This window comes from Xiphias gladius, chromosome 8 (genome assembly GCF_016859285.1).
Source record: "Xiphias gladius isolate SHS-SW01 ecotype Sanya breed wild chromosome 8, ASM1685928v1, whole genome shotgun sequence".
NCBI lineage: Eukaryota > Metazoa > Chordata > Actinopteri > Istiophoriformes > Xiphiidae > Xiphias > Xiphias gladius.
In genome coordinates this window covers 2,160,195-2,180,876 of record NC_053407.1, presented here as the reverse complement: position 1 = coordinate 2,180,876, position 20,682 = coordinate 2,160,195, and the positions used below count along the sequence as shown (strand labels likewise).

Here is a 20,682-nt window from a genome sequence, read left to right as displayed (position 1 = left end):
GTCAAGTTAATAACGAGCATCAATGCCATATGAATGACTTGCACACTGGGAAGTCCCCTGGCAGTCAAGGCCTATAGCAGCATAACTAGGGGATGGTTCAAGACAAGCCTGAGCCAGCTCTAACTGTAAGCTTTATCAAAAAGGAAGGTTTTAAGCCTACTCTTAAATGTGGAGAGGGTGTCTGCCTCCCGGACCCAAACTGGAATATGGTTCCCTAGTAGAGGACCCTGATTACTGAAGGCTGTTCAGGCCTGTTCTACATTTGGAGGCTCTAAGAACCACAAGTAAGCCTGCGTTCTGTGAGCGCAGAGTTCTACTCGGGCAATAGGGTACTATGAGCTCTTTCAGATATGATGGTACCTGACCATAAAGGGCTTTGTAGGTGAGGAGGAGGATTTTAAATTCTGTTCTGGATTTTACAGGGAGCCAATGCAGAGAAGCACATAACACAGGAGAAATGTGATCTCTTTTCTTAGTTCCTGTCAGTACTCACACTGCAGCATTCTGGATCAGCTGGAGAGTATTTAAAGATTTGTTGGGACAGTCTGATAATAAGGAATTACAATAATCCAGCCTAGAGGTAACAAAAGCATGGACTGGTTTTTCTGCATCTTTTTGAGAAAGGATGTGCCTGATTTTTGCAATGTTACATAGAGGAGAAAAGGCAGTCCTTGAAGTTTGCTTCATGTGGGGGTATCAGGACATATCCTGATCAAAGAGAACTCCAAGGTTCCTAACGGTGGTACTGGAGGCCAGGGAAAACCCATCTAGAGTGACTGTGTCATTAATTAATTTGTTTCTGGGGTGTTTGGGGCCAAGTACAATAACTTCAGTTTTGTCTGAGTTTAACAGTAGAAAGTCATTGAGGACTTTATGTCCTTAAGGCAAGCCTTGGTCTTGAAAAGAAAGATGAATTTATAAAAGTGGTGATTCAAGCTATATATATTTCTGCTTTAATATCAAATTAGTACTTGTAAATTGTTAAATAAATAACTGTATATACTGTATTTAATCTAGACCCCTGGAAAGAAGAGAGAGAATGAAGCAGTCAAACTTTCACTTTGTCTTGCTTTAATCCAAGAGAATCAAATTTGTAGCATAAGCATACAGAAATATATATATATATATTTTTTTTCTAATTGGGTTACTTGTTTGTACAAATAACTTGAGTTTAAAACATGACTGAAAATAGAAAAGTAACCCCAAAGAACATCACTTTACTTTCTAGAACAAACAAGTCAAAGACCTCACAACGGTTCAGTGTAGAAATAGTGGTGTAGCCCATAGCTTATACTCCAGTGATGACAGCATGTGGAGCTGGGAGGCATTCACTGTAAAAGATCAATTCTTTACGGAGAATGTAGTAACGCAGTTCAAATGACAACAAAACAGTAGTTCACAGTGTTGACGGTCTCATTTTGAGCGTTGCATTAAGCAAAAATATACCTATTGTTCCATATAATAAAATACAAGTTTCTTAACCAGAATTGTCGAACATGTAAAAAAAAATATATGGTGTAATGTCAATAATTAATAGACTGGAAACTTAAAATACATACATTGTCATGTATGGCAGAAAAATCTCTGAATATAGCATGGACCATGTAAATGCATCTCATCCCTGCAAAATTTTATCCAAGACTATGTTACAAAATAGTAGAATACTTAGTATATACTTAGCATAGTTTGCATATAGACAGACAGTGAGCTGCTGTTTAGCTTATGACTGTCCCCCTGCAGACATTATAGTGGGCATGGTATCATACTATATTTGTAAAAGTTGCAGCATCAACACACATTAACTAAGCAGATTTTGTTCATGTAAAACTCTTGCTCTGATGTTGCCATGGTTACAGGTTGTACGCCTCTCCTTGGATGGATTTGGCGTCCAGGGAGCTGGTGAGCTCCTTCACCCAGGTAGCTGAAGATTTTGCACACAGCTGACGACCTGCCACTGTCTTCAACCTTAACACACACATAAACAAGACAGTTGGTGTCAGGACATTCATGTGGAGGTGCAATGATGTTAATGATACTGTTTATTTTTCTTTCAACTCACAAGACGGCAGGGTTGGAGCAACGCTGGCTGGTCCTCATGTAGCTGACCACTCTGCCTTTAGGCGGGTTCTCAATAAAACGAAAGCAGCACTTCTTTGGGCCAATACCACGCAGACCTACAAACAAACAGCTGTGAATGAACAACTTGGCCACCTGCAACAGACCGATAGACATCGCTTGCTTGTCCCTTTGCTGTTTAGATGAAATAAGGGCTGGTTCAAGTTAAGAAAGTAAGCCGTTCAATTTTATAAAATTACCGTTTTAATAATATTTTCGGGTGGCTCTTCTCTTTAAAGATAAGATTGGAGCAGTTTCCTCTGATACAACTAGTGCATGAAGCTCTGCAACCGGATCAGTAGATTTTTGTTGACCACAACAGAACAAGACGTATCTTCACCTTAGCTTAGTTGTTATGGCTAATGTGTTAGCAAAAAGTTGCCTATTTACACTTTCAGCAGACACAGAGCAACATTAGCATTCATCTGGAGCCATATTGGTAGCCATACGATGAGTGTAAGTCCATTATTCAGATTTGTTTTAAGCTCTGTTTTGGTCTACAACATCTTTTACGCAGTTAAATGCTCTATTATGTTAGGCTGCCTGCTATGTGGTGCCCTTAAGACAGCTGCCTGTTGTCATTAGCAGAGACCTCTATCACATTACTTATAGTCATTTGATGCATTGGTTTTATATATATATATATATATATATACACACACTCTGTTTTTAGGGTCAGAATACTCATTACCCCAGCCATTAGGGAAATTATCGTGAATTTGAGTACATATTGTGTTCCGTAAATTAAAAAAATGTAACAAAAATTTAACTGTGCAATCCCTAAAACTTTGTAGGGATACTGTTTCCCATTTCATTTCTCCTTCGAAAATTAACTTCTTATACACATTGATCACTGCCACAAAATATATATCCATTATATCAAATGTATGACTGTAATTATAAAATTTAAAATAAGATTACATTTCTTCACCTCTTTCACACACTGATTGAACACATTATTGTCAAGCTCTTTCTTACCTTCACTCAGAGTTATGACAGCCAGCATCAGCACAAACATGGACAGAGCAAGACGAGGAGCAGCCATCCTGAAATGTGTGTGTGTTCCCTTCAGAGTGTAGCAACAGGTGAAAGTCTCAGCAGAGCTGTATAAGCCTGTTCCCTCAGCTGTGTGGATTGATACTCTGTCTGTCTATACATTTATACAGATCGCCTTGGGTAGACCCAGAGGTCCGTCTAGGGACTTTACTATGACGTGTCCCAGTGTCTCACCTTTATCTGACTCAGTTTATCAGCTATGGGAGTTTCTTTGGAGTCTGTCATTTTTGTATTCATTTAATTTCACTTCCCCAAACAAATTGCCATTACTGAACCCCGAAACCAACTTGAAAAATGAGGAAGTATTTTTTTGGAATGTGCTTCCCCTGTTATACCTACAGTACTTTCTGTTCGTCTGTCTAGTCTCGTACTGTCACGTGTGATACTTCTCATTTGGACATCACAGACCTTTTTATAGTGTGTGTTGTTGTAGCGTTTTGCAGTAACTTAGGATAAACCACAGTGTAATTGACAGCAAATATCAGGAAAAAACTGTGCAGTTATATAGAATAGAATAAACTACAATAGATCTTTGAGGGTGGGTGTCTAATTGATTTAATGTAAAAAAGGCAACAACCAGTCTTTTTCCCCCTACAAAAAATCCCAACTAAAAAATCCCAACTCTAAATTTCCATATGTCTCTAATGCTAAACACTTTGCCAAACAAGGAACAAGTTTGAGTGAAATTACTGGTGAAATGTGGTGAAATTACTTACAACCTTTATTTCACTGGAAAACCACACAGCAGTAAAAACTGTTTGGGAATTCTGAAAAGTTTTTGAAAATGATTACTGCACAACAATAACAATGCTTTCATTAAGACAGGGATGGAGATTATAAACACCTATAAACAAACTGAAGCACTTTCTTGCGCTTTTTTTCAGTAGTGGTGTGTTCCTTGACCTTCGCCCACGGAGCCCTACTTGGTTTAGTGTGTGGCGTATGGTACTGGCTGAAACCACCACTTCCGATTGCTCCAGGTCAGCCTGAAGTGGTTTAGATTTTAAAATATTTTTATTATACAAAATTTGTTAATTTGCATTTATTTCCGCAAATATTCTAAATTCTGTACTTAAAATTCAGTGGTGCCAATAATTTCCACCAGGAATGTATGTGTGTGTGTGAATATATATATATATATATATATAAATTCAGCAACAACTGTAAATCTGGTAACTGGTTTTGATGTTGTTGCTTATCGGTACATGTACGGGCTGTAAGTTGAAGCTCAGTTTAATTCCAATGTAAGTTGCGGTATGTAATGTAAAGCATGACCAAATGATCTTTTTAAAGTAGTAGGGGTAAAGGTGTATAAAAAGAAGACACACGAAGCAGCAGGATTCATCTTCAGTGTATATAATGTACTGTAACAGGTGAACTTTGTGTCAGAACTCTAGTACATCTGTATGGGGGCTTACTGTATGTCTGACTCATATCACTGCTTTGTATTTTTAGCATCATCTAGTCATAAAATCTTCTTGTCATGTTTGGACCAGTCATATATGAAGACGTCTTGCAACAGCATGAGAAGCTGGATATAATAAGAAGCTCTAGACCAGATAATTCAGATATTTTGTATAAAAAGGATGGAATTGTAATAGTTCCTTTTTCCACAATTTTTTTGTATCTTGGAATAAAACAAAGGTGTTCAGTCTACTTCACAGGAAAACTATCTTTTTTTCAGAAGTAATTTTAAAATAAGGTTGTATGACAAAATAATCTCAAGTTAGTCTATGTCATGGTCCTCAACATTCAATATGGATGAAGACAGTTGAAAGCTCAGAAAAAGCTAGTAAGTGGACCTAGAGTTGAAATTATTTTCAAAAATACATATTCCAAGGTCAAGAATGTCAATAATGTTGTTAAATTATCTCACTATCTCACAAGATGTTTTTCATTGTTGTTAGAATTTAAGACTCAGCACTAAAATAAATGATGAGATGGATGGATAAGTGTCAGTTTCCTTAAGCATGGTAGAAAAAAGTAGTGAAGAAAAGGAGACTTGATTCACCAAAATTCTTGAATTTGAATCTTTAGATTTTAAAGCAGTATTAATTGATTTGTCACATGTGGGCAGTGCATCAAGCTGTAAACACATCACTGACATACCGTATAATGCAAAACTTGTTAGCAAACAGTTGCCTATTTACACATCTAGCAGACACAGAGCAACATTAGAATTCATATGAGGTTTTGTTTCTCTCCAACCAAAATATTGGTTTCTTTAGCAGCTAAATTCTCCACAGCGTTCACCAGTCGCTAACTTTGTCTTTCTGTTTGGTGCTGGGCACCTGAGGTCGGGCGAGCTCCGTCTTTGACATTACACATACTCATCTGACCTGGTGTTCATGTAAAAATATTGATTGATGCGGCTTTAAAAACTTGTGGCAGCACATGCTGGTATTAAAGAATCAAAGGAATCCTAAAATACCTCACAACTGGTTTAACTTTCTTAAGCTATACTGGGAATTAGTTGGAAATACACACAGCCTTCTGTCACATTTACAGTCTGATGATTTTGTGTTTGTCGTTAATGGTTGTTTTGACTTTAGTAATAGTGTAAGGGGGTTTTCATTCTTGTCACAGTATCGTATGTACATTTTTAGGGAAATATTTTCTTCCCCATCAAAAGCAGAAAAACTTCTCTCACGTCTTCCTACAAACACACATTTTTTCTTTACTCGAACCCAGTGTTGTTTTCAGATACCAGCCTCACTGAGGCGCTAGACCCAGTAATATTCTTATATATTGTGAATCTGGCTGTATCTCATATTGAAAAAAAGAGGAAATAAGCTGATATTAACGTCACTTTTGGTTGCTATATAGAAAATAATTATTTCCATATAAGGCTTTGACGGCAGTGCAGTGAATGACCCCTGAATGCCCAGAGCTCAAATAATGACACAAAGACACAGATAGAGAGGAAAAATCCTTTGTTTTTTTTGTTTTTTTAAAAAGCAGAAGAAAATAAGCAGTTTGTTGAAGAAGCTTAGAAAGAGAAAAGCTATTGATCCCCGTGCCACATTACATAGATCAAGCTAGACGAGCCCATTTAGAAACACTCCTCATCCAAAGAAAAATCAACAGAAAAAAAAAAGACCAGAGACCAAATCATAATCGGTCTTCTCAGCAAGGGCTAATATGGAAAAGATCAGGTGAGTGTAAAGTTACAGAAAACATGATATACTTTGACAGTGAGAGATCGCTTTCATTCTATGCTAGAAGGTGTACAAATTGGACTGCTGTTTTAATCAATAGTATTACTGTAATACAATCACCATCGGCAACACTGAGTGCACTGCAGCTGCACCCCAGTCAGTGTGTGAGGAAGAAATCCTGCGCAGTCTTTGACTTTAAAACTGCACTAATCAATATTTTTTATAAGAATGCTCGAAAAATTACTATGCGTAAGGTAAAAGGGGTTGCTTATATTGATGAACCCATAAAAAATGATTTGCCTCTGCAGTTCCCCTCAGTTCTAAAGAGCATTTTAACATCTTTCATCTCTGAATTGTTTTTAGTTTTAGGGCCAACAACTTAACTGTTTTGGTTCAGTCTGATTGGTCTCATCAACTTAGTTCCAAGCAGCAGCAGTCAATGAAAAAGCTTCGATAAACCCATTACTGTCAAGCCCAAAACAGCAGACTTAATGGAAGAATTTCACTTGTGATAAGTTACTCTACACCCGCCTAGCATATATGTATTTTTTCCACTGTAGAAATTGCTAAGAAGGTTGCCTGCCATCTGGTGAGTTCTGGTTTCCTCCCATAATCAATTTAATGTGTGCCAAACTGACTGAATGATAGCCTTCCCGTATTTGGGCACAAACCAATACTTTGCCTTTACACTGTCACCTTTTACCTTTAAATCATGACCAACCGACCAGCTTCTTTCCCATCACTTTCTTCAGTTTTTTTGTTATTAAAAATATGCAAAAATACAAACACAGAACAATTAGCAGAATGAAAAAGGCTCCAAATTCTAACATCAATTACCTCCACATTCCAATTTTTAAAAATAACACAAAAGTGTAGTTTAATCATGAAGATGTAGTACTACACAACTCTTACAGTTTGGATGCTTGCTCTCCAAGCAAATCTCTCCATACTTATTAATGAATTGCTTGGAAGTACTCGCGTGTCATGTAATAGAACAGGACAATTGAAAATGTTATTAAATAAAACTTTACATTTCCTACCACTCTATTTCCCCCAAACTATTACGAATTTACCCGAAGAGAAACTTCTACGGGTAACGGCGGCACCTTTCTGTAACTCCCAGTAGGTTATACTGTATAGTGTATTTACATGACTATTTACCAGGTAAACAACATAATCTAGTATTTGAGCTCATCTGAAGTTAACCATAACCCGAGGAGTGGTTATCCGCAAAAGAATCTGACACAGACTCAACCTAAAAAACAATATGTTAAGACTTGAATTGAAAAAAGGAAAGATCGAAACCCTAGTAATAAGAAGAGTATATTAGTCATAATAATCTGAATAATGTCAGTCATAAAGAGACACAGAGAGTGTCAGAGTAGCTGGGTGACGTGGGGACTCATAGTGTATGCAATCGTGACAGTTGAAGATACATAAAGCAACCAGTATGTTTCCTGCATTCACACACGCATACCATACACATACACACACTCACACAGTTGCACACTCACAACAGTATGATGTATCCCCCTGTATGACGCATACTGTACTTTCCATACTGTGTTACATTTCAGCAGAGCGTGTTCAGAGAAACATCAATTAGCACGTTTGTATTGAAAGAATATAACATGACGAGCTGCCCAAAGATACACAAACATCTATGTTGAACACGACATTTGAAAAGCTCCTCTCTAGTGCCAAGAAACAGGTCAAAACCTGTTGTAAACATTGTTCACCGTGCAGACTATGGAAATCACACTGTATCTTAAACCCTAAACTGTTACTGTAATGCATGTTTTATTCAAGAAACAGGCTTCTACATTAGTGATTTTTTTCCACACATCTTAAAAAGAAATAGACAGCATGTTTTGTTATTTGTCCGATGTTGAATGATGACAACCTCGACACCAACATGATCCATGTTTTCCCAGTACAGTAGATCATTGATCTGGAGTTTCCTCCGAGTACATTAGCATACATACTGTTGAGAGGCTACGTTACTAAAACCACCTCATCCTTTAAAGCTAGATTATTAGGATAGAATATTTTCAGGAAAACATGACTCAAATGTCCTGTTACAGATTAAAAGCTGAACCTAATAATAATAAAACACATAATTTCTCATTTCAGCCCACTCAGGGGGTTAAAGGCAGCAACCTTATTTGCTCTGTTATGACCAGTTTCTTATGGTGGCTAATGCAAACTTAAGTTAAGTTTTTGCTGTATGAAGAACAAACTTCTTTCTAAACAGAACTGTTAGATCTGGCAGCATCGCACTTAAGATTACTAATCATTTAGGTGTAGGCCTGATTCCACATTCCTATTTTCTAAAGATTGAGGTAACAATTGTGGCCTATCACTCAACATAGCATATGATCACAGGGAGCACCAAAGCCAATGGGTTTACAGGGGACACAAGGAACGTTTTACTGTAAAGAAGTCTCTAAACAATTACACTGACTAAACACTGCTCTTTAAAAAGTTCCAGCTCCTGTTTGATGCCATGGTCTGTGTGGCCCTGTTAAAGATTTGGAGTTGAATGCTAATGTAAATGCTATGCTATACTAGCATTATTATGAGTTAAAATATTCCAAAGGTTGTAATCTCTGGATTGGTTTGCATCCTTCTGTACAGTATATTTTTTATTTTTTTTATACCAGCAGCAGAAGCAGTAACTCAATACTGTAATATATAGAGAGGTGAGAGGAGCAGAATATGAAAGGTGTGTTTAGACTGAAAGTGAAATAAAATTTCTCTTTGCATTATTTGTGAACTGAATGAATAGGACTGATGGTCTCTATGGGCAGTTTGTGTGTGCCACAAACAGCCAATAGCTGTAGCTAGGTAGCAACATACAGACAGGATATAACTTATCTCAAAACTACAGCCCCAGCTGTTTCTGTTATTTTCATCCAGATTCTTCTGCTTTTCTTCTTACCTCTGTTTGTCCATCAATGGGAGGCAGAAAGCCTCGGCATAAATGTAAACTCTTCACTTAAATTGAAACATTTATAATGTGGGCAGATGCGTCTCTCCTCATTCTGCACAGCCCAAGGCGAAATGACTTCCCTTGCGTCTTTGCAAGTCATTAATATGCAATTGCACTGTCTCTAAAGTTTTTCTTGCTTTCAATCTGAACACACCTTACGCTGTGTTGCATTGGTATCACACAACTTCATGTACAGTATTTATGTACTTGGTAATGCTGGGTATCTGTATTCATTAGCATTTGTGCTACATGAATTCCGTATATTTGTGGGTGGGCTGTCTTGATCTTTGGGACAGTTTAGAACTTCATAAAATGTGTTTACATGTACTTGGCATATTGTACAGGGTGTGTGCAGCGTGTGGGTTTTGCGATTGTTTCTGTATTATGAGGTTTTACAGTTGCCGGCACAATACGGCTGTCATCATGGTGATCCAATGGGCAACTGGGTGTGCTCACACAAAAAAACGGGCTGCATGCTATATGTTAGCTAGTGCACAAATCAGATGTGCTTACAACACAGTGATGGCTTGCTAACCGGAGAGCTACAGTGGTTTGTTAGCTAACAAGCTAATAATAGCTATTCTCAGCCAAGTCATCATTTGAGGACCCCAGATACAGCAACCAGAGGGTATGTTACATCACCTGAAAGCCCTCTGTACAGCTGGGTTTCTGCTTAAGTGAATCCTCAGTGTGTTTCTGTGCATGCCTTTGTATGTGTAAAGTTTCATTAGCCCTGGGAGTTTCAAATGCACAAATGCCACACTGGCATACGGTGTGTGTTTCAGGGCAAAATGCTTTTTGACTCTTCACGCATCCAGACTCAAGCAAGCAAGTGTATCGAGCCGCTATATTTATGTTGTAAACTGATACTGTTTCCATCATGCATCAGCATAGCTTCAGTTCCCACTATTAAACCAAAAAAGGTCGTCTACTTTTCAAATTTTCACCAATCATGGCTGGAAAACATGCAATAAGCATCGCATTGCATCAAACAACTTTCTCTGTCAGTTTCATCCCTTTATAAGATACCTCTTTTTAGAAGCATACAATATAGTATTAAACAGGCATTAAACTTCCTATAAAAAGTAATGTGGCGACAATAGAAATTGTTTTATATTATTTTTCTCCTTTAAGAAAGACTAGTTTTGATTTTGTTTTGTTTTTTTGTTAATTTTTTTTCTTAGAAAACAAGACACTTGTTGAGGTTCCTGGGACTTTTGTGGGAGTAGTAAGGTGAATGACTGAAAGCAGAACTGGCCAATAACCTTTCAGAAAGGTGCTGAACACAAGGACACAGACGGTCAAGTTAAAGACCAGCCAGCAGCTGTACACTTCACTCTCATCACTTAAATCATGTGTTTTCCTTTTTTACACAGTCACTAAAGAATAAGGATCCAACCATCCCTGAAGGTAGAATCATAAAAAAATCATACTTACACTACAGCTAAAACAGATCCAATAAAAGGAGTGTCTGTAAATTGGCTACATGAAACAATTCACTGTAAATAAAACTCTCGGTTCAATAGGGAGCGTTGGAGGAGAGGAACGGAGAGCCCAGGCGATATCCAACCATCAAAATGTTGATCACTTGTGGTTGTGTGTTTAGTGTGTATATTTAGTGTGTGTGTGTGTGTGTGTGTGTGTGTGTGTGTGTGTGTGTGGTTTACCCAGGAAGATGAATATCTTTCTGGCTCTCTAAACTGAATTCCCCGGCTTATCTCTCCCCTCCAGACTCTTTCTGTTTCATTTCCCACCTCTGCCGCTGCTCTCATCTACCTGCTTTATATCCATTCAACCACTGAGTGCTCCTCCATTGATTCAGTTTTCCATTTCATTGTCCCTTCAATCGTCTCGCAGAACTGCTCCATATTTGTAAACTCTTAATCTTTTCTCCTCTTCTTTGTTGTCTGCCGTTCCTCCATGGCAGTATATTAAAAAACTTCAGGCGGTCGATCTAAGGCTCCTCTTCCCCGGTGGAAACAGCCAATCGCATGGCCACAGACAGGTGGTCGGTGAGGCCAGCCAACTGGGTGACAAAGCTGAACTCCTCAATTTCCTGTATGGGGTCGAGATAACAACCATTATCATCAAACAATCAACTGGAGGGGGGTTTAAAGTAAAGTGTTACTCTCCATTTGTACTGAAGCTACTACTTGCAGTCAGTGTTCCAGTTCATCCCAAAGGTACTGGATGGGACTGAGGTCAGAACTGGGCAGGTATGTTAAGTTCTTCCACACCAAACTGGGAAAACCCTTTCTTTATGAGACTGGCTTTGTGCATAGGGACATTGTCATGCTGAAACAAGAGAGGGCCTTCCCCAATCTGTCGCAATAAAGCTAGAATAACAAAAAGGTCACTGTGTAACATTAACATTTCCCTTTGCTGGAACTTAAGGGAAGGGTATCTACACACTTTTGGCAATACATTTTAGTTCCCTGCTACTTACTGTCACTATTACCACCACTGGTACTATCATTAATTCCACAAATGCCACTAGTACTAGTCATTATAAGTGTTAGACTACAACACATGTTCTCCAAAAGGAGTATAAGGCAACTGAACAAACATAAACAATATAATGACATAATGTGTGTGAAGAAATGTGAAAACTATACAAAGACGTTTGAGGTTTGTTAATGTGGAACAACAATATATTTTAATCAGTTTCACTGAGCAGTGAGTGTCAAGTGAAATGATGTTACAGTAACTATATTCTGACACAAGGTGGCATCGAGTGGCTGCGGTTTGAGAGGAGGAGAGAGAGTCAGACTGAGAGCGAGAGAGATGTTCTATGTAAATGGTGTGATGTGGTTTTCCAGTCCTCTCCAATCCCTCACGCAGACAGACAGCCATGACAGTATTGCCCTCATTCCTTTCCTTCCCAGTTTCTGCTGTTGTGCGTAATTGTTCCCCTCTCAAACATTATGTTTCACATGGCTCAGGAAAACAACTGTTGACAAGTGTTTTGCAGCTAGGAAATTAATCATGGCAGAATAAGGCAGGTTACCTGCCTGCTGACAAGAAAATGACAAGCAGTTCAACAGAGTTTTTGCAATAAATTCTTGTAAATGGAAACGCAATAATCTCAGCCTACAAGCCCTGTTGCTGTGTGTCTCATTCTGTGCAATATTGCTTCAAATTCCCAGTCTATGCTGTCTCTTATTGACTGTTATGATTTTATATTTAGTCGATCCACAAATCAAGCCCTTCAACAGACAGGTTTGACAGCTGTCTGCTGCACAGAACTTCATGCTGGATAAGTAGAAATAATTCACAATCCGTTTTGCTGTCTACACTTTTCTGCATGTCCACATATTCTATGGACTGGAAGATTTTGACTTACTGATTGGAGTAAGCCTGCTGTAAGCCGGCTTGTGTATCTATATTTTTCTTGTTGTGACAGTACCTACATTCATTGTATAAGGAGAACATGTCACCCAGTGCAGCAATGTGGCTCACTGATGTGTTTTTAAAAGTTTGAGGAAAAAAGTGGAGCTCTGTGGCACAGACGAATAAGATATATCAGGCTTTGGATAAATAGATAATACTTGTTAGTGTCAATTTATTATTGGTTTTGGTCTTTTTATAGGATCTGTTGACAACAACAAAGTACTGAATAGCTAGCTTAATCCTTTGAAACTTTTGAAGTAATCCTCTACTAAACCATACCAGTTTCCAGTCCTGCTGCAGGCCCTCGTCTCTGTAGAGGATGTAGTCAATCCGGCGACCATTGCCCTTCAGTGGGATCTTCCTCCCCTTCTGACTGCTGGCGGGACACTGGCTCTTGCTGGGAGGAAACACCAGGTACTCCTTCCTCCCCTCCTCATTCTCCATCACTCTGACAGACACACAGCGTAGGGAGAGGATCAATAGACTGATGTTTGGACAGGAAGACAGACAGATACATAGGAGGACGGAGGATGTAGCCCTGAATGTATTTTGCCACAGTCCAAATACAGGAAAAAACAAAGGAAAAAAAAAAAGTAACAGGACAAACAACAAGTAACAACAACAACAAGCAAAGTCGCAAGAGTGAGCGCACAGAATTATGAATCATGGAGTGCAGTGCTGAGGTCAAAGGGCAGCTAAGACTTAGTTATAAGATACTACAAGTGTACATTAATATTTTTTTCCTCGTGCCATTAACACTTCTTAAGTCTAAACCTGCTACTGTATTTCTGGTGAGAAAGCTGCTACTGCCTGTTTTTCCATTAGGGTGCGCTGTTACTTTCTAGTGGTTTCCACCATCATTTCATGCAAAATATTGGAAAGTCCTGATTTAACATGATCCCTACACATTCAGTTCTAACAGAATGCAACTACTGTAGTGCCTGTGTCATAAAAAGTTTGGCAAACCTGCATTGGAACAGATAGAAGCATCTTCTGACTGACAAATAATTGAGTCAGAGATAATACAATAAAGATAATTAAGATAATTAATTTACATATATTACTGTAAAAAAAAAAAAAAAAGACTGAACAAAGAAAAATAAGATTAAAACGAGTATGATTCCTCAAGCTCGGCGTTTTATTGAGTTTAGTGTAATGTGAAGGCTGGGTTAGGGGTTAAGGAATGAACACAAATAAAACAATAAAAATGTGTGCTTGTGCTCCTCATTGTTGTATCACTGTGAGGACCAAAATTAGTTTTAGAAACTTAGAGAGGACATTTCTGCAAAGCGAGGTTTAAGTTGAAGTTAGCAAAAGGGTTAAGGCTGGGCTAGAATTGCAGATAAGGTAGGGCTTCTTCAATGAGCCCATCCTAACAAGTATAGTATGACAGATGTGTGTGTGTGTGTGTCTGGTTATGCTCACATTGTGGTGACAAATAGCTAATCAAACAGTTACATTATGGGGACCCAACATCCAAGGTCAACCACTTCATTTTAGGATTAGGACTTCGTGTTTAGTATGGGTACGGGTTCGCTTTCAGCATGTGGTGGTTTTAATAAAGATTTGGATGAATCTCCAGAGAATCAGTGTAAATCAGTTCAGTGGTCTTCTATGTGACAAAAAAAAGCAAAACAAAAAAAAGCAAAACAAAACAAAACAAAAAATTCAAAACAAAAAACCCCAAAAAACCCCCAAACAAACAAAAAACAACAAAATAAAAACATAATGAAAAACAAACAAAAACAACAAAAACAAAACAAAACAAACAAAAACAAAACGAAACAAAAAAACAAGAAAACAAAACAAAAAACAAAGCAAAGCAAAAAAACAAGAAAGCAAAACAAAAACACATACGTGTGTATGTGTGTGTCTTACTTTTGTAAACTTTCAGGTGAACTGACCTCGTCGTCATAAAGGCCACTGGGATCCAGTAGAGTACCTGTTGAATGCCACATCAAAATGCATCACAAGGCAGACGGTCACACACGTTTCAAATCATTTCTCATCACTTCGATTGACAAATCTGCTCTACTCTTCATTTCAGTGTCTCCCTAAATACCCCCATAGGACAAGAGTCATTCTTTTACCTTCTTTCATTTCTCTAATACCTTGTGGATGAAGGAGCAATTATATTCCACTATTCCTCGATCTGGTGAGAACTTTCTTGAGTCCAGTGAAGGACCCCCCCCTAAAAAGAAGTGCTGTTTTAAAAATTAGGTCCTATAATGTCATTTGCATTATTTGTATGGGATATTTTGGAAAAATGACCGCAAGCACTCTTAAATGGCCTCTAAATAGTCGAGTCTTCCAAAGCTTTAACTGTGTGACTGGTGTCTCACCTTTTTCTATCTCTCAGTGGGATACTAAAACTATCCATGACTTGTCAGATCAATGGGATGACAAAGGAATAAGACTGTTCGATGATATATAGAAATAGCATAGAACTGTAATTTCTGGGAGGCAGGGCTGTTGAGCTCTGTAGTTGATAAGGTGAAATCACTTCTGCAAAATGACTGAAATGCCTGAGTCTAAATAGGCGATACTACCCCCTGGGGGTAATGGATGGGGGTCTGTTGCAGTCATGCATGCTTTCCGCGGTGATTGGCCAGGTGATAGAAAAGCTTTTCATTCGCAGTAACATATATACAAATATGGCCATGGTTATTTTCTGTACCCTGTTTATTGATCTGGTGTATGCTTTACAATCCTCCCCCTCACCATGACGAACAGCTTCTCGCTTCACACATAGCTGCTCTTTAAGTGCTACTTGGCTTTTTTTCGATGGGGCAAAGGAAGCGTCAGCAGACTTTATTCTGAGAGCATATATCTCTGCATTTATGTTGACCACTATCCACTATCCACTGTCATCAACCAGTGAAATATAATAGCTAGAGAGAGACGAGCACTCAGAGACTCTTTTGACAATGAGGATGTGAGGCCGATGAGAAAGCGTTGAAAATGTCCCATATGGAGAGAGCAGCACTCCAAAGTTACCTGGGTCAATTCAAGAGTGTTGGGAGCTCTTATGAAAAGTAGGCATCTGATGTTCAGCCGGCACTTTTCACAAGTATAAAAGCAGGTTTAAGATGACTGAAACAAAGATTTCCTCTTTCAAGTGCTTAGCATGACTCCAGTTTCTCTGTCTTCATAAATTCTGTCATCGCCCACACAAAATAAATGTTCCTGCACACCAATTTTGACCACAACTCCTAAAATACATGGGAAGCCACAGTCAGTGTACTTTTGGGGTCTTTGGTTTGTGGTTTACATGTTTAATCTGTCATCAAACTCAAACTCAAATGCATCATCAAAAGAGACACATTAAGAATGGGGATGATGATGAACAGCATGAGATTTTTATTTTTTTTTATTTTGAGAGCTTCAATCGTGTGTCTTTACTTCCATGCCACTGCTTTCTAACTATCAAATGGTCGCAGACTTGCTGTAATGCCCTGTGATTTATATGTAGCACAAGCTCTGTAGGGTTGTCTGTGCATTTGGTTGGTAGGGTGGCGTCACTAGAAGGTTCCTGGAGCTGTCACAGTTAAGCACATTTCATGTAATCTGTCGACACACTGTTGGCACATCTGGCAACCTGGCGCTCTGCTCGCTATAGTATTCATTTAGGTCTAATCTTCTTTGGATAAGCTTTTTGAAACAGGATAATCTTCCTTCCCTTTATATTATTGATTCATTGATCTATTCTTATTTTCTTGCTTCTCTCTTCCCCTCCTGTAATAACAAGCAAACTGCACATGTTCCCCTGGCTCGCTGTGTCCCTGTACAAATAAATAAGCCCTTCTCTAAATGAGCCCTTTCACTCTGTACTGCCCACACTGTCCCCAAAATACTACTGGCCTAAATAACGTTTCATATCCAGACCAAAACCCTCCAGTCTTTACGTCACTAATGCCCATGTATCACCACACTGTACTGGGTGTATTTTAATTCACACAGAGGGTGCATCCTGATTTAGCCAGACAAAGCCAGATTATAGTCTGCTCTGCTCTTCATGTACTTTATAGCTCACCATATGTCCCGGGCCACTGAGGTTATGTGTGTATAGCCACATCTGTATATCTTAATGCAGTATAACATAATTTTTTGAGGATAAGTTTGTGGTGTTGATGCATATTTTCTGAAAGTTTTCATCCGTGAATGCATGTATTAGATGTTTATGTGTATAAGGAACTACAGTGAATGTGAGGTCAGACTTTGTCCACAGAGGAGAATGTGGATACACGTGCATGTGTGTGTGTGTGTGTGTGTCTGCGTGTGTGTGCATGTTTTTACCCAGAGCCCATGGTTTGTCCTCCCCTGGCCCCAGGCGACATGGGTCCTTGTATTGAGTAAAAAGTGCATGCTGCTGCTCCAGCTTGTCCTCTGGAAAAACACAAGAGCACACACACAGTGCAATGTTACACACACAGTCACAGTTTCAGTCTAAATATAACAAAAGAATAACACACTATTGACAATTCTTTTGCAGATGTTCCAGGTATCCTTTATTATGTCTGTTTCTCTACTCTAATGTCTAATGTGATATACAATATATGACTGCATAGTTTGTTTTGTTGTCTGGCTAAATGTTGTGTTTTGATAAAAAAAACTTCCTGGGAACAAGGAGTAATAAGTAAGTGTAAATGATCGGGACTTCAAATAATGAGGAATAATCAGGATACAGGAATGTTATATACAGTAGTTTTGTAGTATATTAACATCAATCATGTTAAGAGGAGGTTGAAAGAAAGGTAATGGCTTATTATTTAATAACTGTGATATTTCTTCTGAAACAGAAATTAATTACATCTAATTGTGGGAAAAGCAATAATCTTACCATTTATGCATTTGACCGATGAGTCATGTGTTTCTACATTGCACTTCACTTTCAAGTTTTACCATCAATAGTAAATATGCTAATATTTTATCATTTTGTTTAAAAACTACTCTGCGGCAGAAGTATAAGAGGTCTTAAAAGTACTTTTATGAATTATACGTGCTGGACACGTATTCAGTGCTTTTTGGGGAAGAGATGTTGAAAGATGGAGCCCCCATCAGGTTGAAAAATAATATTTATGGTTTAGAATATATTGGTTTAGCCCTGACAATTGCATACCTGAAGAGCAGTTGTCAAAGTTGAGGTCTCCCAGGATGACATCAAAGGCCACCAGGTCTTCCAGCACCTTTTCTCCTTCAGGTGGTTGGGATGAGGAATGTCGAAACTCTGCCCCCCACCGGAGCAACAGGTCCAGCTGCTCACATCGTACAGAGGCATCAACTGGTAGACGGTGCAGTGTATGTGTATAGTAAAGAGAGGGAGGAAGCAGGGAGAAAGGGAGAGAAGAAGCAAATTAATACAAAGAGCTTGCCTTGAAGACAGCCGAGCACGTCTCAATGAATCTGACCTGAACTGATCTACAAAACAGGGAGTAAGAGCGGGGCAGTCAAAAATGGACAACATGCCTGGGTATTATCACAGACCTCAGAGCATAATTCAGTATCACTATTGTGGGTGAAAGATTGGGTGAAATTAGCTTACAATATATTATAATATAAGAGGAGATTTCAGGATACGATACAATATAAAATAAGACAACATAAGATTACACAACACAATGCAACAGAGCACAAAAATCCAGCACACGATCCTGTCCAACCTGTTCTGATCCGAAAACAAAGGATGGAATCTCATGTGATGCGATGTAAATCTAGTCAAATAATTTTTAATAATAATTTTGCTTTGGCAATGTTTTCTTCTGTCCACTCCTGCCAGTAAATCAGATAAAATGGAATTGGAGAGAGAAGGGAGGAGGTGTCTAGAGGGAGGTGGTGGGTGAGAGAGTGTGAGAGAGAAATATTAGCCGAATAGTGGAGTGTGAGAAAGAAAGAGGTGTCAAGATATTGGTGGGGGAGTAGGTGGGTTTGGCTTTGATTACTCTCAGCTTCAGCTCAGGTACATGTGAAATGTAATGTGTTTTTTTTTCTTTTCTTTTTGTGTTACTGGATCTTTTAGAGATAGATAAAGTCGAGGATTGTGGAGGCGTGTTTGCTGTACACTTACCTATGTATGTGTGAATATTGTGTGTCTCTGTGTTTGTGCATGCTTCCTTGCTTCAGTTTAGCTTTCTGTCTGTGAAAATTTATTTCTGAGGACAACTTGCTTGGAAGACTTAGATGATGTTAATTTATATATTTGTAACTCAGCAAATATCCTTTTCTAATAGAGTGCCAAAGTAATAAGTATGATCAGTAATACAGTCCAACCCCCCACTATCTAGACCAAACATGCCATAACAGCCTTGTTCAGAGGCTCTGACAAATACATCTGGCTAATACAGCCTTCTTTTGTCCAACTCTGGAGGATATCACTTGTGTATCTTCTATTGCTCTCCGCACTTTAAAAGGTGTTAAATGGTGCATTAAGGCAGTCTTTCTGAATTCAAAATTTGTGAATTTCCAAGCTTACAACCAGGTGTTATCCTTGAATGGTCAACAAAATGGTAAATACCAGTGGGGAATTTGGCCAAGTACAATGTTGCACATTACCCCCAGGGGTCAGTGTGCAAGTTCCCCCACGATGGGGAACTTGCAACCAGTGTTTCAGGTTAGTTATAAATAAATACATATAACTGAATTGCTGCCCACATCTCCCTTTTAGGGCAAGATATTCAACTGTTTCCCCAGCCCACATCTCTGATGTTTTCTGCTTTTCCAGTAAGTCTGGTGCTATGTCCATTAACAACAGTTTTCTCAGTTGTAAAAACAACCAACCAGTCAGAACTGTGTGTGCCAGATTAAGAATGGGAAGCTGCCAGAGTGACAGAGTCAGAAAAATAACTAAGCTCTGACCAAAGAAATCAAATGGCGGCAGGTGTCGACATGACAAATGTTAAGTGTACTGTTCCTAGCAACCACAACTGCAGCATCCGTGACGGCGTCAAAAATGGCATCGGCGGGACAGATATGCCACTCGCTGCTGACTAGTCAGGGCCCGACAAAACAAAATCACCTCTTCTCCCAAACAGAAATTGGCTAACGTGATTAGACGTGAGGCTGAATAATGAAGTGAAACCAAATGGAAATGCAGTCTTATGATCAGGCCTCTGAAGGACACAGTTCAAAGGCTGCATTTTTCAAAGAAAAACGGGCCACTGCTAGAATTTCTATTAAAATTACATTATTTTTTTAAAAATCAAAACTTCTTAAATCAAACACCTTATATTCACTTCCATACATTATTCACTATGTATAGGGAAATACATATTAAACAAATACAAATCAATTTTTATACTTCAAAAGGACAACACTACGGACAAAACGGACAAAACTATTTATCAAGAGCCAACCAAACAAGTGTTTATTAAGTTACAGGCTCTTAAACATTGCCTTGGTAGATCTTAAAGCAGTACTGATCATGTATTAATTAAAAAACAAATTAGTACAAGAAGATATCCAGAAGTTGTTCCAAGTCAGAGAAAACCAATATAACTCTGGAGAAATACACATGTCTAAGAGAAAAATGGTCAGGACTAATGTAAATAAATCATTGCATTTCCATTAAAGGGATGAATTTATGGAACAGATATAGTGAAGAACTAAGAGTATGTCCACATTAAGCAGGTTAAATCTGTAAACACATCTTTTTCTCTCTGTTTCAGTCCCCGATCCAGACTAGAATGTCGTTTTTCTTCCCCTAAAATGGAGCTTTTCCAAAATAGCCTCTAGAGTGTGTATGTCCTAAAACACCAGCTTGGTGTTTCAGTGTCTACGCGTTAAACTGAGTTTTTCCAAAAGGATGACCTAAGCGAGCCCAGTGGTGGTTGGGGGCCTCTAACTTTCTCTGTGACCGTTCAATTTTTGCCAATGTAGCCAAATACACAGCAGAGCCGTTGTCACTATCTTGGATTTTTGCTGATTTTGTCAAAATGAATGCTTGTTAACATTTACTGTTTATGGGCCTAGATAACA

At 38.6% G+C, this 20,682-nt stretch overlaps 2 protein-coding genes across 2 annotated transcripts in view; both read right to left on the bottom strand.

Moving 5' to 3' along the window:
- Positions 1–1,071: 1,071 nt before the first annotated feature.
- Positions 1,072–3,280, bottom strand: LOC120793340 (C-C motif chemokine 4-like). Its single transcript, XM_040133315.1, has 3 exons — positions 3,094–3,280; positions 2,060–2,174; positions 1,072–1,965 (listed from the first exon to the last, which is right to left on the bottom strand). Exons 1-3 carry the CDS (start codon positions 3,158–3,160, stop codon positions 1,851–1,853), a joined length of 297 nt encoding a protein of 98 aa, XP_039989249.1. The 5' UTR covers positions 3,161–3,280; the 3' UTR covers positions 1,072–1,850.
- Positions 3,281–11,229: 7,949 nt separating this feature from the next.
- smpd3 (sphingomyelin phosphodiesterase 3) overlaps positions 11,230–20,682 on the bottom strand; it is a 35,726-nt gene continuing 26,273 nt past the window's right edge. Inside the window, exons 5-9 of the mRNA XM_040133638.1 lie at positions 17,831–17,992; positions 17,008–17,097; positions 14,590–14,653; positions 12,991–13,159; positions 11,230–11,377 (exon numbers count right to left, since the gene is read on the bottom strand). Of these exons, the coding sequence (XP_039989572.1) occupies positions 11,276–11,377; positions 12,991–13,159; positions 14,590–14,653; positions 17,008–17,097; positions 17,831–17,992 (587 nt within the window). The 3' untranslated portion in view covers positions 11,230–11,275. The remainder of the gene's footprint in view (positions 11,378–12,990; positions 13,160–14,589; positions 14,654–17,007; positions 17,098–17,830; positions 17,993–20,682) is intronic.

Excerpts from the sequence above, each read along its gene's own strand:
- LOC120793340 (XM_040133315.1), bottom strand. The coding sequence starts at position 3,160 with ATGGCTGCTCCTCGTCTTGCTCTGTCCATGTTTGTGCTGATGCTGGCT. Across the intron at positions 2,175-3,093 it reads TGTCATAACTCTGAGTGAAG|GTCTGCGTGGTATTGGCCCA; the intron begins GTAAGAAAGAGC and ends GTTTGTTTGTAG. Across the intron at positions 1,966-2,059 it reads TGCTCCAACCCTGCCGTCTT|GTTGAAGACAGTGGCAGGTC; the intron begins GTGAGTTGAAAG and ends GTGTGTGTTAAG.